The sequence below is a fragment of the Nycticebus coucang genome, chromosome 18 (assembly GCF_027406575.1).
Source record: "Nycticebus coucang isolate mNycCou1 chromosome 18, mNycCou1.pri, whole genome shotgun sequence".
Taxonomy (NCBI): Eukaryota; Metazoa; Chordata; class Mammalia; order Primates; family Lorisidae; genus Nycticebus; species Nycticebus coucang.
The window spans coordinates 58774472-58790525 of record NC_069797.1 but is presented as its reverse complement, the minus strand read 5'-3'; the positions used below and the strand labels follow the sequence as shown (position 1 = coordinate 58790525).

Below are 16054 nucleotides of genomic sequence, written 5' to 3'. Positions count from 1 at the left end.
TGAACTCCTGAGCTCAGGCAATCCACCTGCCTTGGCCTCCCAGAGTGCTAAGTTTACAGGCATGAGCCACCACGCCCGGCCGTTTTTTTTTTTTTTTTTTGAGAGAAGAGGTCTTGCTATGTTATCCAGGTTGGTCTAGAAACTTCTGAGCTCAGGCAATCCTCCTACCTTGGCCTCCCAAACTGCGACCACTACGTACTTTTGGAACTGATCCTTCAGATAGTCTTCAAAGTTGCTTTCCTATTTCTCAACTCCATCTCAGAAGTTGCAAGTCTCCCAAGAAAATGCAATTATTAAATACCATATTAAAACTATGGCACAAATGAGATAAACACTATTCTGGACTTTTTGTGCCCCATATCACTCTGGAAAAATAAGATCCCTATAGATCCCTATTCTGAATACCTAGCAAACGAGTACCATAGGAATACTTTACCTCTTCATTCTCCTCATCCAGGTATTTTATCTGAATAGTGTTCAAATCAAATGACACTTTTACCTGTGAAGGAAATATACACACCGTTATGATCAAGACTTCAAGAAGGCAGGTTATAACAGAAATTTAGAAGTCATAAAGGATAGAATGGGCATATTTCACAACCAATAAACTAAATATTTTATATGGCAAAAAAAACAAAAACAAAATTAAAAGACAAACAATAGGGAATCATAACCACACAAACAAAGGTTAATATCTGTAACTTACACAAAGCACCAGTAAAACTGCTAATGATAAGATTAATAACCTGGGTTGTACATGGAAAATTTATAGAAGAGGAAATCAGACTGCTTAAAAATATATAAGACAGGTGGCTCAAAGGAGTAGGATGCTGGCCCCATATGCTGGAGGTGGCAGGTCCAAACCCAGCCCCGGCCAAAAACTGAAAAAAAAAAAAAAATAAAATAAAACAAAGCATATATGACATTCAACCTCCTGGTGGTCAGAATGATACAAATTAAAACAATGAGACATCATCTCATTAGAACCACAAATGTGTCTATATAAATGTTTTGAAATAGAGCCTCACTCAGTCGCCCTGGGTAGAGTACTGTATGTTCACAGCAACCTCCAACTCTTAGGCTCAAGCGATCCTCTCAGCCTACCAAATAGCTGGGATTATAGGCATCTACTATAACACCCAGCTAGTTTTTCTATTTTTAGTAGAGACCAGCTTAGGCTGGTCTCAAACTCCAAGCTCAGGCAATCTGCCCATCTCCACCTTCCAGTGTGCTAGGATTATAGGCTTGAGCCACCACGCCCAGCCAGGGGTATATATTATATTTTTATAATTTAAAGTTTATAATAAAGAAAAAAGGCTGTTGGCTCATTTAACCACTAGGAAAAATATATAACTGTGTTTAATTTTCAGATCATTTGACAAACAATATCCAACTTCTTTCTCGATAACCACTGGTCTAGGACATATAAGGGATACATGCTAGAACGCAGAGGACTAGATAAGATTATCTTTGAAGGTCTCTCCACCATTTCTTTTCCTTTTTAGTTACTATCACACCTAACTATGTAAAAGATTTTCACCAAAGGGTTTCATTAGACAAACATAGTCTCACACAGGAAGTAAAACATTCACCACTGCAATCTGAAAAAACAAAACAAAACAAAACAAAAAAACAGAACAGTACAAAGGGCAAACCAAGAGGAAGAAAAGTATTGGCAAAAAAGGGAACAGATGAACTGCTGTCTAAGCACCTATGGTATTTTTCTGGCTCGTCTTTGAGATACTCGACCTCTGACCTAGCAATAAAAGCAATGGACAGACTCTCGCAAAACACAATATATTTTGTGCAAAATACAAGTTATATCCTCAGACAAGAGAACATTTTCCTGGGGCCTGGTTGGAGTGGGGCCCATACTAATTAATTCCCCATACCATTTCTAAAGTTAATAGGTTTTCTAAATTCCACCTCACCTAAAAATTAGTTTTACCTTCCCTTTCTAAATTCCTCAAACAATATTTTTTTAGGCCAGGGGTACAGTGGCTCCCACCTGTAATACAGGCACTATGGGAGGCTGAAACAGGTGGATCAATTGATCTCAGGAGTCCAAAACCAGCCTGAAAAGAGTCAGACTCTGACTCTACTAAAAATAGATAAAAATTAGCCAGGCATTGTGTGGTGGGTTCCTATAGTCCCAGTTACTCAGAATGCTGAGGCAATAGCAGTTTGAGCCCAGGAGTTTGAGGTTGCTGTGAGGTAGGACGCCAAGGCACTCTATCCAATTTGACAGAGTGAGACTGTCTCAAAACAAAACAAAAAAAGAAATTTAAAAAATTCCCCTTGTCAAGGCATATCTCCTATATGCTCTGTCAAAAGCAATTTTCAAAAAGGTCTAGAAATGATAGCTATGACAGATTTTATAGCTATAGAAAGGACACTGCTAAAAATATCTTTGGGATAAAATATCTGTATTTAAACCATTGAGAAACGAAACAAAATTCCACTCACCATAGCTTCGACATCAGCCCAAGTTGTATTTTCTGGATCGGAAACCAGAAAGCTTTGCATTTCATTTTTAAAAGTCACATTTAGAGTAACCTGTACTTCCATGCTGTGGAGCTAGAGTTGAGAGGGTAGGTGGGAGAGGGATAAAGAGGAAACACATTAGAAAGGGCTCTATAAATTGCATTAACATTCATTCAACTCAAATATTTAAGGACCTAATATGGGCTAGGCTTGGGTAACACTGTCACTGATCTTATGGAAATTGTAATCTAGAACAGGTTTAAGCCAAATCTCACTATAAATTAGGAATTGTTCTTTCTACAAAATAAAGATTTGCTAAAACTATACCATAAAACCTGTACTTAAATAAGCCAGAAAAATTGTTCCTGGCTAGGTGCAGTGGCCTATGTCTATAATCCCAGCACTTTAGGAAGCCAAGGTGGGAGGAGTACTTGAAGCCAGGAGCTTAAAGAACAGCTTGAATAAGAGAGAGACCCTGCCTCTATAAAAAATAGAAAAATTAGTTGGGCTTTGTGGTACACACCTATAGTCTCAGCTACTTGGGAGACTGAGGCAGGAGGATTGCTTGAGCCCAGGAATTTGAGGTTGCAGTGAGCTGCAATGATGCCATTGGGCTCTAGCCTGTGCAACAAAAATGAGACCCTATCTCAAAAAAAAAAAAAAAGTTTAAAAAAATTATTAACGTTATTAGAAATTTCCACATTAGAAATAAAAGTCTGCTGAGAGTACAATAGAACCTCCATAGTTTACCACATCCCTACACCGACCATTTCCTTAAGTTAACCTAATTTTCATATACTGGACATATACTACATGTACTTATCAGTACAGTTGGCCTAGTTCCTTATATTGACCTCTGTATGTTCATCAGTTGGTTCATCAGTTTGTTACAGTCTCTTGCATGGTCAATTAACAGAGATTTTACTGTATTTAAATTTTAACTATAGTCACAGAAATCACCTAGCATTTCTAAAATCTAGGTGAGTTTAGGGTACTTTATGATGATTTATGGATTAAGCAAATACTACTAGCAGGAGATTAACCAAGACCATGGATAAGACACACTGTCTCTACCCTCAGAGAACTTGTATTGTTTTCTGACTTGAAAGTATCATTCTACATTTTCTTGGAGAAGCAGCAAGCAGCCTTTTCCTAACTTGAGAACGTAGGTTTTCTAGTCAATTTAAACAATCTAGAAGCCAAAAACTACACAGGGGTAGCATCCAACACCCTTAATCCAAGTTACTATGTTTTAGTAGTCTACTTTTGTGGTCTACCAATTTTATTTTCTATGAGGAACTTCAAACATACAAGTAGAGAGTAATGAACATCTGGTTACAACAATCAATTCAAGGATACCCTCATTTAATCTATACCCCTGCCTCTCCCCTTGCCCCAATACTAAACTGACTGTAGTCAGCTAATGTTTTAACCAAAGTATAATTCAAAAAAATTATGAAGGGCAGCATCTGTAGCTCAGTGAGTAGAGTGCCAGCCACATACGCCAAGGCTGGTGGGTTCAAATCCGACCCGGGGTCAGCTAAAAATACAACAACACAGGCGGCGCCTGTGGCTCAGTCAGTGGGGCGCTGACCCCATATACCAAGGGTGGAGGGTTCAAACCCAGCCCCGGCCAAACTGCAACCAAAAAATAGCTGGGCATTGTGGCGGGCGCCTGTAGTCCCAGCTACTCGGGAGGCTGAGGCAAGAGAATCACTTAAGCCCAGGAGTTAAAGGTTGCTGTGAGCTGTGTGAGGCCACGGCACTCTACCGAGGGCCATAAAGTGAGACTCTGTCTCTACAAAAAAAAAAAAAAACAACAACAACAGAAAAAAATAGCTGGGCGTTGTGGTGGGCACTTGTAGTCCCAGCTACTTGGGAGGCTAAGGCAAGAGAATCACTTAAGCCCATGAGTTTGAGGTTGCTGTGAGCTGTGACATAGTAAGACTGTGTGTCAAAAAAAAAAATTATGACTGGGTTATAGCTTTCATGTGAAGGTCCTACATTAGTTTCATAATAAGGGCGAGTACATTGGGTACTTTTTCTTCCATTCTTGAGACACTTTACTAAGAAGAATATGTTCCAGCTCCATCCATGTAAACATGAAAGAGGTAAAGTCTCCATCTTTCTTTAAGGCTGCATAATATTCCATGGTGTACATATACAATTTTAGGGAGAAAGGGGAAAGGGAGGGGAGGGAGGGGGGAGGGAGGGGGATTAATGGGATTACACCTGCGGTGCATCTTACAAGGGTATATGTGAATCCTAGTAAATGTGGAATGTAAAGGTCTTAGCAAAATAACTAAGAAAATGCTACAAAAGTTGGGCGGCGCCTGTGGCTCAAGGAGTAGGGCGCCGGTCCCATATGCCGGAGGTGGCGGGTTCAAACCCAGCCCCGGCCAAAAATCACAAAAAAAAAAAAAAAAAAAAAGAAAATGCTACAAAAGCTATGTTAACTAATGTGATGAAAATGTGTCAAACGATCTATGAACCAAGTGTATGGTGCCCCACGATCATACTAATGTACACAGCTATGGTTTAATAAAAAAAATAAATAAAACAAAACAAAACAAAAAAAAATTATGAAAAAATTTGAACTTATACAGAAGTACAGAAAATAATAATGAATCCAAATAGACCTATCAGTTGCTTCCACCATTATCAACTCAGGACCAACCTGTTACAGTGATAACCTTTCCCTAGTGGATTATTTGGACAGACATCTATCTTTTTATCCATAAGTAATTGAGTATGCACCTCAATTTCTTTTTGTTTTGAGACAGAGTTTCAAGTGTAGCATCACAGCTCACAGCAACCTCCAACTCCTGGGCTCAAGCGATTCTCCTGCCTCAGCCTCCCAAGTAGCTGGGACTACAGGCACCCACCACAACACTCAGCTATTTTTTGGTTTGTCATTGTTGTTTGGCAGGCCCAGGCTGGATTCAAACCCGCCAGCTACAGTGTATGTGGCTGGCCCCCCAGCCACTGAGCTGTACCGGAGCCCTGTAAAGTTTTTTTTTAATCTTGATACCATTATCATACCTAAGAAGTTAACAATTCCTTAATCAAGTATCTATTTTCTCTTTTTAAGACACAGTCTCACTCTGTCAGCCTAGCTGACAGCAACCTCAAACTCCTGGGTTCAAGCGATCCTCTGGCCTCAGCCTGAGCAGCTGGGCACTCGCTGCCAGTACACCTGGCTTATTTTTCTATTTTTAGTAGAGATGAGGTCTCCCTCTGACTTAGGCTGGTTTCGAACTCCTGAGCTCCAAAGATTCTCCCTCCTCAGCCTCCCAGAGTGCTAAGATTACAGGCGGGAGCCACCCGACGAGGCCCAAGTATCTCTTTTTAACCATTTTTCTTTTTTTAAAAAAAGAAAACTTTTTATTCTTTACACTCCAAAGCCTAGGCCACCAAATTAGTTTGTTATTAAGGATTTTTTACTGATGAATTGTTATGCTGAATTGATTCGTTTACATAACCTTATGTAAAAATAGTTTGAGAGGAAAAAGATTAAGTCCCAGGTGTTTGGGTGGCGCCTGTGGCTCAAGGAGTAGGGCGTCGGTCCCATATGCCAGAGGTGGTGGGTTCAAACCCAGCCCCAGCCAAAACCACAAAAAAAAAAAAGTCCCAGGTGTTTGTAGTGTGGGGGTGGAGGGAACACAAGGGGAAAAAGACTTGGGTTCTGGACACAGTTCTGGCCCATTACTAGCCATACAACTGCGAGCAAATCAGTTTCCCTCTGAGTTTCACTTCTTTATAAAATAAACCTAATTAATATATCTGTTTTAACTACCTCACAATGTTAGCAAAAGTATAAAATTAAAATGTGTGTGCAAGTTTTTTGAAAATATTCAAATATAAGAAATATTACAATAAATTAGTCTTTAGAAGCTTAAAATAGTACATTTTCCATAGTGTTATGCACTGCCCTGAGGAAAAATACAACTGGCACTGTCATTTTAAGAACCTTGAACTATGAAGATTAGGGACATTTTTTAAACACCAAGACTTTCTCCCCAAATTTTCTCCATTCTTTACCTCTACCTAGGAACAAGTTTACCACCTAAATAAGTGGACATTCTGAAATAAATTCTCACTTCCGAACTTCAAAAAACACACTTCCACACTTTTGAGAGTCCAGAAGGAAACTAATCGTCCTCTTTTTCTTAAATTACAAAACAGGAAATTAATTTAGATACTTGGGAATTTTATCCTGCTAGTCTGCCAGTAGAGAGAAAACAGGAAGTGGGAGATTCTAGTTTAGCTGGACTATATCCAGGTCTTCATAAAGAAACATCTCTTTTTGGTGGACATGTGAAAATTCTTTCAGTATGAGCATTAATCTTAAACTTGTAGAAACACCAAGCCATGGTTTATCCAGTCTGCCCCTAAAGTTTAAACCATTACCGTCATGCAGCTGTAGCCTAGGAGTTCAGCTTTCATAACTGGCATTATTATAGTAAGTTCATGTCACTGACTCACCTTCGCTTGGCACAAGTCAGCTTTTCCTCTACGTCGTCTTTCTGCTCCCGCCCTCAAAAAAGTCCCTTTAATGTAGCAGACCTGGCTACCTGAGCTTTGATTTCTGTCTTCATCAGAGGCCTGTATAAGCCAAGCTATCCAAGCTTAAAAATGTGTGACCTGAAATGTTTGACAAAAAGGACAAACAGTGCTTTTTCAATACCGAAGATCCCTGACCATGGAGATCTCTTTTTAAAGGGTCTCAAAAACAAGGCTATGAGAAAAGGAGGATGAGTGAGTAGTGTCATTTTTTTTACTTGCAGACTTCATCTCAGTCTTCCAGCTCTCGTTTCCTAGCATTCCATGTCCCCAAGATAGTGTCACCACCCCCACGAAGACTCTCATTTCCTTCGCCTAGGACCTCTGTATTGGAGAGTCTTGGCCTTCCATTAAAAGAAGTTGGGCATTCTGAATCGCCGAACCTCCATTTCTCCGGCAGCCCCTCGGTCCCTAAGAACACGAATGGCTCTCTCATCCAGTCACTAAAAAGGATCTGCTGGCCCCGGGCACAGAAAAAGTCGCCCCTCTTCTTTGCAAGATTCCTTCCCTGAACTTCTCAAAGCCCTCTCAGGGCGACGTAACCCCAGCCTTAGGTAACCACAGCTGTTTCCTTACCCGCTTCCCGCCCCCGGGGGGCGCCCGCCAGAGGCCACTGCAAAGACCGCTGGTTGCCAACTCCGCTGCTACCCCGGCGGGGCAAATCTAACATGGCGGAGAGAGAGCGGGCCTAGGCCCTCTGAGTTTTCGACATGGTGATTGGCTCTGACTACTTGTCCATCAAAAATACCACCCCATTGATTGGTCAAACTGCGTTGCTGGGGCGGGGCAGAAACATCCTGAACCCGCAAAACAATAACAAACACCCGGGCAGAGGGGCGGAACTACGAGTGCGCAGACGTGGGCCACAGCGGATTTCCCCTTCCTAGGCAAACGCAGCGCCCTTTGCGTTCCCTCAGGTCACTGACCTTAGAAGACTACTTGCACGAGGCTCGCGGGGTTCGATGGGAATTGTAGTTTCCTGGGACTTGTAGGTTGTTTAACCTATTCCCCGCCCTCAGGAACATAACAGTCCAATCCATAGCTTTTGAAATGCATAACCGCAAAGGAGGTCTCCAACCTATCAACTATGTTTCCGTGAGAATTGTGCCCGCAACCGGTATGGAAACTGCTCTCCATAAGACTACAGTTTGGAAGGAACACTGTGGCGAAGGCCTTTCACTCCGCAGTGCATGCTGGAAATCGTAGTTTCTCTCCCCCCCCCGTCCTTTTATTTACATAAAGTGGAGACGTCCATTCCGGCGGAAAAAGGGGGGGGAAATGGGGCTTCTTCTTCCAATTGCCTTGGGCACTATCGCCACAGTGTTCCTGCCAGCTCGTATTAAGGTCTCAGATAGCGATTCTGACCCTGGCACAGCAATTACTGTGACGTAATAAGCCGCAACTGGAAACGTAGAGCTAGACGGCAGGCGCCCAATACCAAATTCGGGTCAAATTCTTTCCCTTCCGTCTCTTTCTAATTACGTCAGTCAGGGACAAAATGTCAGTGACCAATCCGGAGCTATGAGAGCTTCTCGGGTGTTTTTGTCCCGCCCTTCCGCTATTCTGAGAGGTTATCCCTTGGCGTCATCGGCCGGTTTCCCTGGAGACAAGAAAGCGCGGGAATTACGGATAAATTGAAACTGCGACTGCGCGGCAGAGTAAGCGTAGACGTTCTGGACCAAGGACAGTCCGGGGTGAGGTGTCCGTCAGATAACAGGGCCTCTGGGCCCGGGAACCCGCACACTTTGCTGTGAGTAAAGGCTGTACAGCCCCGGGGAAGGGAGGGGGCCAATAGGATGTTCCAGGGAGTAGGTGGGAAACATATGAGGAGATTGGACTCCTGAAGGAGAGCAAGATGGTGTTCATCCGGCTCAGGAGTGGAACCTGAGGGGACTAAGACGTTATGAACATGGGGGCAGTTTCTCGGTCAAGAGGAGATCATCCCCCGAAGAGGGCACGGTGTGTCCAAGGAAGAATCCTGGAGATAGGAACTGTAATACGCCTTGAGGGGGACACCACGGATATAAGGAGACCTTGAGGAAGAAGAAAGGGCAGGAACATAACTAGGAAGGGGAGGAGATAGGATTTTGTGAGAGAAAGGACCCTTAAGAAAAGGATCCATACACGTTTCTGAGAAGGGACAAGAAGAAGTTAGAGGGGCTTGGGTAGTAACGTGGCTGCGGCAGGAATGCGCTTTTGGAGGGTCCTGAGATGAGTACAAGTCCCCGGGGAAGGGTAGGGGTGGGAAGCATGGGCTAGTGTTGTTTTTTTCATTGTTGGTTTTGGTTTTAAGCAAGAAACAGAAAACAGGCAGGATGTTCGGAGAAAGCTACTACTACTCCCTCCTGGTTAGTCACTCCACTGTGGCTTTTCCTTTCTTTGAGAAAAAAATAGAGAAATCAGATTGTCTAATTACAAAGAGCAACTAATAGAATCATTAAAATTAAATATAAGGGCTTTTGTCATTTATTTGGTATAATTCTGAAATGTCTCAACTTTAAAGAGTCTCTTATTTAAAAATAATACTTAAGGGTGGGAAGCTGAGGAGGGTGGATCCCCAGAGATGTGGAATTTGAGACTAGCCTGAGCAAGAGCAAGATCCTGTCTCTAAAACTGGCATTGTGGGTGCCTGTAGCCCCAGCTATCCAGGAGGCTGAGGCAAGACAATCACTTGAACCCAATAATTTGAGGTTTCTGTGAGCTATGATCCCAGATCAACTGAGATTCCTTTTAAAAAATAAATAACTAAAAATAATACTTCATACAATTGAACTGTCATTTTTATAAACCTAAGTGCTTTTTAAATGTAGGTATATCTTTTATTTTTTTTTAGAAGTATTAAAATTCATCGGAAGAGAAAGATGGATTTATCTGTGGTTTCCATTCAAGAAGTACAAAATGTCCTTAATGCTATGCAGAAAATCTTAGAGTGTCCAATCTGGTAAGTCAACAGGAGAGTTTATTAATTTGGGTTCTTCCTTATATGATTATCTCCTATGCAAATGAATGGAATTGACCTTACATTGCAGGAAGAGAAAAATATGTCTAGAAAGATCAGGGTATTAGGCTGGCTTGGTGGCTCATGCCTGTAATCTTAGCACTCTGGGAAGCCCAGGCAGGAGGATCCCTTGAGCTCTTCAGTTTGAGACCAGCCTGAGCAAGATTGAGACCCTGCCTCTACTAAAAATACAAAAAATTAGCTGGGCATAGTGGGACCTGCCTGTTGTCCAAGCTATGCAGGAGACTGTGGCAGGAGGATCACTTGAACCCAGGAGTTCAAGATTGCTTTGAGCTAGTCCGAGGCCGCAGCACTCTAGCCTAGGCAGTAGTGAGACTCTGTTTTTAAAGGAGTAGGTGGGGGCAAGCGTGGTGGCTAACGCCTGTAATTCCAACACTGTGGGAGGCTGAGGAGTGTAGATTGCCTGAGCTCAGGATTTCGAGACCAAGTGCAGGCTGAGCAAGAGCAAGAACCCTGTCTAAAAATAGCCAGGCGTTGTGGTGGGCGCCTTTAGTCCCAGCTGCTGGGGAGGCTGAAGCAAGAGAATCACTTAAGCCCAAGAATTTGAGGTTGCTATGAGCTAGATGCCTCGGCACTCTACCCAGGGTGACAAAATGAGACTGTCTCAAAAGAAGAACAAAAGATCAGACTATTAGAGTTACTGCTTTCCTTAACTGAAGAACTTTTAAAATATAGACAGTCCTTTTTTTTCCTTATGCCTTTCCTTCTCCCTGTTTACGTCTTCAACACATGCATTGGGGGCAGGGAATGTGGCTTGGATAAATCAGTGGCATTTGGGCTTTCTCTTCTAGCGCTTTAAAACCCGCTTGAGTATTTGGAATGACAATAAAATCACCAAAGATTGGTGTCTATGAGGCGATAAGTCTTTGGAAGTACATTTAAATACCAATCCTGTAAGTCTTGAGAGTCTTTACCAAGTCTGACTGAGCTTTTGTTTTTCTTTATCTCTAAGATTAAGAGGTTTTCAAGTTTTTGAAAAGAGGTATTTGGCTGGGCACTGGGCGCCCTTGGCTCCTACCTGTAATCCCAGCACTCTGGGAGGCCGAGACTGGTGGATTGCCTGAGTTCACAGGTTCAAGACGAGCCTGGCAAAAGTGAACCCCCATCTCTACTAAGCCCTAGCTGGAGGTTGCTGTGAGCGATGACACCACAGTATCTACCCAGGGTGACAGTTTGAGACTCTCATAAAAAAAAAAAAAAAAAAAAAAGAGATATTAAAGTTTTTTTTTTTTAATCGAGATGTAACTTACTTACAATGGAATGCAGACATCTTAAGCATACAAGTCAATGAATTTTTACAAATGTGTGTATATGTGTAACCCAGGCCCTAAAAGAGAACATTTCCATTACCTCAGAAAGATCTCTTGTGTGTTTCAAGACTTCTTAACTTGCAGACCCTCTAGGACCTTTGGAAGCCTATAGATAGAACTGTATTTCAATATAATTAGTTTTTTGTTAATTTTTTTTTATTTTATGCATTTATTTAAGAGCATGTCTCTGAGGAGGTCCATGGCACAACAAAGGTTAAGAACCAAAAGCAGCCATTAGATAATCTCTAAAGTTTCTCCTAAATCTATACAAGAAATGAAAAATTCATATATCAGAATCTCTTGGTTAAAAAAAATCAGAAAGGGGTGGATAGCTTGAGTTCATGAGTTCAGGACCAGCCTAAGCAAAAGCAAGACCCCATCTCTACTAAAATAGAAAAACTGAGGCGAGAGAGTCATTTGAACCCAGGAGCTGGAGGTCGTTGTGTGCAATGAGCTATGATGCCACGGCACTCTATCCAGGGCAACAGCTTGACTCTGTCTCAAAAAAAAAATATATCAGAAAGGAAAATAAGAAGAATTATTGCCTTCTCTCTCCTCTTACTATCTACTGTGGTCATTCTGGTCTTTTTAACTGTTTTTCAGACCTGCACCATAGTCTCTTCCCTCTGAGCTATTATACTTTCTATTCCTTCTGCCTGGAATGTTATTCCCCTGATAATTGCTTGGCTCACTTTTCCTACTTTGTTTTCTTCAGAACACTTACTATCTGACATTCTGTATAATTTACTTATTCTGTATCTCTACCACCACAAAATATAAACTCCGAGAAGGCAGAGGTTTTTGTTTTCTTTATGTACTTCTGTATCCTCAGTAGTTAGAAGTTTCCTTGGAACATAGTAGTGTTAGTAGTAGCCACTCACTAAACATTTATTGAATGAATTAAATAATAAACTAAATTTGTTCTTTGATAGTTTAATTTTTTTTATTTTTAAAGACAGACTCTCACTCTGCCTAGCTAACAGCAACCTCAAACTTCGGGACTCAAGCCATCCTCCCACCTTGGCCTCCCAGAGTGCTTGGATTATAGGCATGAGCCTCTATGCCCAGCCAATAGTTTATTTTATTTATTTATTTTGAGACAGTTTCATCTTGTTGCTGTCAGTAGAGTGCTGTGTCATCATAGCTCACAGCAACCTCAAACTCTTGAGCTCAAGTAGTTCTCTTGCCTCAGCCTCCCGCGTAGCTGGGACTGCAGGTGCCTGCCACAGTGCCCAGCTATTTTTAGAGATGAGGTCTCCATGTGGCTCAGGTTGTTCTTGAACCCATGAGCTCAGGCAATCCACTCGCCTTGGCCTCCCATGTGCTAAGATTACAGGCGTGACCCACTATGCCTGGGCCCCAGTAGTTTAATTTTATAAAATATGGTGATGGTACAAACTAATATACACCCACACAAGAGAAAAGCTTGATTCAATTTAAGTTGCGGGACAGGGAAGGAGGAAAGGGGATTGATGTGCTCTCACCTAATGCACACCTCTTGGGTGGGGGACCCAACTATAACAGGGGAATTTACCTAATAAATGCAAACATTGTAACCTAACCGTTTGTACCCTCATATTAATCTGAAATAAATAAAATATGGCGGTGGTTAGTGGTAGGTAACACTCAAAAAATAAATTGAAAAGTTGCACTTGTTCCTCCTTACTCTCAATAAAGGAAGGTAAATTGAAGTAAAGTTGTTGTGGTTCATAAAAGTAAGTTGTTTTGCATATTTGGAGTCAATAAGATTAAGGAAATGTAAGTTGTTTTCAGAGATAAAAAGATTTATAAACAACTATCTTCTTCCTTGCCTGTCAACATTTTAGCCAAACAAAAACAAGAGCAAAACAAGATTTACAGCCTAATGTATGAAACATCAGACCCAGGGAAACAGGCAGTGCCATTGTAAGAAAAAAATTGCTTTTGAAAAAGTAGAAAACTTGGGTGGCACCTGTGGCTCAGTGAGTAGGGTGCCGGCCCCATATACTGAGGGTGGCGTGTTCAAACCTGGCCCCTGCCAAACTGCAACAACAACAAAAAAAATAGCCAGGCCTCGTGGCGGGCGCCTGTAGTCCCAGCTACTCAGGAGGCTGAGGCAAGAGAATCACCTAAGCCCAGGAGTTAGAGGTTGCTGTGAGCTGTGTGATGCCATGGCACTCTATAGGGGGCGACAAAGTGAGACTGTCTCTACAAAAAAAAAAAAAAGGCAGAAAACTTAACGATAATTATAGCGATCAAAAAATCCTCAATAGCCAGTGCAGTGGCTCATGCCTGTAATCCTAGCAGTTTGGGAGGCTGAGGTGGGAAGATTGCAGGACAGGAGTATAAGATCAGCCTGGCCAACATAGTGAGACTCCATTCCTACAAAAAGAAAAACAAATCCTCAATAGTGTGGCATTTGGATCCTTTTCATTGCCCTGTGCTGCGTCAGTTTCACTCTGTTACCCTCAGTAGAGTGCCATGGTGTCACAGCTCACTGCGACCTCCAGCTCAGCTCTTGGGCTTAGGCGATTCTCTTGCTTCAGCCTCCCGAGTAGCTGGGACTAACAGGCGCCCACCACAACACCTGGCTAGTTTTTGTTGCAGTTTGGCCGGGGCTGGGTTCGAACACACCACCCTTGGTATCTGGGGCCAGTGCCCTACTCACTGAGCCACAGGCGCTGCCCCTGTTTTTACATTTCCAATAGACTCAGTCATAAAAATATTCTTTCTCATCCTGGCAAATTAAACCAATTAAAAACTCAGATATATAAAAATTTAAAATGTAAGAATGAAAGTTGAGTGAAAGTTTATTTTCACTCAACTATTGTTTTCTATCTTATTATTTTTTTCCTGCTTTTTTGTTAGAGATACATTAATTTTTTTTTTCTTCCCCGCCATTTTATTCCCACAACCTGAGCGTGGCTCACTCCAATGACTTAAATGTGAGATACATTAATTTTTAACAGTTTTTTGTTTTGTTTTGTTTGAGACAAGAGTCTCACTCTGTTACTCCAGTCTAGAGTGTTGTGGGGTCATCATAGCTCACAGAAACCTCAAACTCTTAGGCCCAAGCAATCCTCTTGCCCCAACTTCCTGAGTAGTTGGGACTACAGGCATGTGCTACCACACGGGGCTAGTTTTTCTTCTATTTTTAGTAGAGATTCGGGTCTCACTCTTGCTCAGTCTAGTCTCCAATTCCTGACCTCAAGGAATCCACTAACCTCAGTCTCACAGAGTGCTAGGATTATAGGTGTGAGTCACTGTGCCTGCCTGATTTTTAAAAGCTTTTAAGCTCATTTCTATGGGAATTTCTAGGATAGAGATCATACCTACTTTAGGATGTCTTTTTTTGTTTTTTCTTATGATGCCTAGACTAGCACAATTTGCATTGTGTTAATATTGACTGTGCCTGGAATGTTACTTACTTGGGTAGACATGGGGTCGGTTTTTAGCCTGTTTTAGGTCTCCTGAACTGGCCTCTTCCTTCTATTGGCTCTTAAGTCACTATGGCAGTTATTTCTGATAATCAGTAATTCTTTCTTTTTGCATCTGACTATAAGAAATTTTTGACTTTCGAAGAATTTGCTGAAGTGTGTATCCTGCTGCATGGTTGTTTTTCAGACCTAAACCTAGCTTCTTTTTCCAGTCATTATCCAGTTGGAAGCTCAACTGCCAATATGCAATAGACCTAAAATATTGCTTGGTTTGAAAAGTGTTTAAAATATTCAATCAGTTTAATAGTAAACATTTACTCTCATCAGGACCCAGAGGGGAACATTTTTATCTTTTTCCTATTACCACTTAACATTCTTCTTTCAGTTGTCATTACCTTTTTACATATTGGCGTTTTCATCAGTTCAAAGTTTGTGTATAGAGTGTGTTTGTATAGCCTGGATTATAATTACCATATAATTATGTAATTATTTCAGAATTGCGTTAGTGGTGAGAATGGAAGCCATCTGGTATTATAAAATCCAATTTCTCTTTTACTGAGAATTTCTTCGATGTCTTTCGTAGGTCAGAAATAGTGACAAATCAGAGTTCTCTTTGTCAGGGCTGTTTATCTTTTTTTTTTTTGAGACAGAGTCTCACTATGTTGCCCTCGGTAGAGTGCCCTGGTGTCACAGCTCAACAGCAACCTCAAACTCTTGGGCTTAAGCGATTCTCTTGCCTCAGCCTTCCAAGTAGCTGGAACGACAGGCACCCACCACAACCCCCTGGCTATTTTGTTGTTGTTGTAGCTGTCATTGTTGTTTAACAGGCGTGGGCTGGGTTTGAAACCACCAGCCCCCGTATATGTGGCCGGTGCCCTAACCACAGAGCAACAGGCACCAAGCCTTGTTTGTCTTTTTTCTACAGTCATATTTTGTCCCAATAATGCCAACATAGGTACAAGTCCTCTTAGATTGTGAAACATTTTCCTAAGTAGCATTTAATTTTATTCTTGCAGTAGCCCAAGGAGAATGACAGGATGAGTGACAGAAGGAAATTGAGGTTCAGGTGGAGTTGTTGGCCCAAGATTGCTCTGCTAATAAAGATGACTACTAGTAGAAACCCAGCTTTCTGGCTTAGTCCAATGTTTTTTTCTTTTCATTGCCCCGTGCTGCGTCAGAAACCCCATGATTACAAGAGTTGTATTACCAAACCCTTCACAATGAGGTTATTGTCTCCCAGCTTTTCTTGTGATCCTTTTCTA

At 41.7% G+C, this 16054-nt stretch overlaps 2 protein-coding genes across 4 annotated transcripts in view; one reads left to right on the top strand and one right to left on the bottom strand.

Annotated features, from left to right (window-relative positions):
* Nucleotides 1–7808, bottom strand: part of NBR1 (NBR1 autophagy cargo receptor) — a 47637-nt gene extending 39829 nt beyond the window's left edge. Inside the window, exons 1-4 of one of the 3 annotated variants that reach the window (XM_053568918.1) lie at nt 7624–7750; nt 6970–7128; nt 2467–2577; nt 437–499 (exon numbers count right to left, since the gene is read on the bottom strand). In XM_053568918.1, coding sequence (XP_053424893.1) covers nt 437–499; nt 2467–2568 — 165 coding nt within the window. In that variant the 5' untranslated portion in view covers nt 2569–2577; nt 6970–7128; nt 7624–7750. Of the gene's footprint in view, nt 1–436; nt 500–2466; nt 2578–6969; nt 7129–7623 lie in introns of all 3 variants that reach the window. The other 2 variants (XM_053568916.1, XM_053568919.1) reach the window with 2 other exon arrangements.
* Nucleotides 7809–8735: 927 nt separating this feature from the next.
* The window catches only part of BRCA1 (BRCA1 DNA repair associated), a 90760-nt gene continuing 83441 nt past the window's right edge, over nt 8736–16054 (top strand). The window contains exons 1-2 of the mRNA XM_053568910.1: nt 8736–8797; nt 9881–9988. Of these exons, the coding sequence (XP_053424885.1) occupies nt 9909–9988 (80 nt within the window). The 5' untranslated portion in view covers nt 8736–8797; nt 9881–9908. The remainder of the gene's footprint in view (nt 8798–9880; nt 9989–16054) is intronic.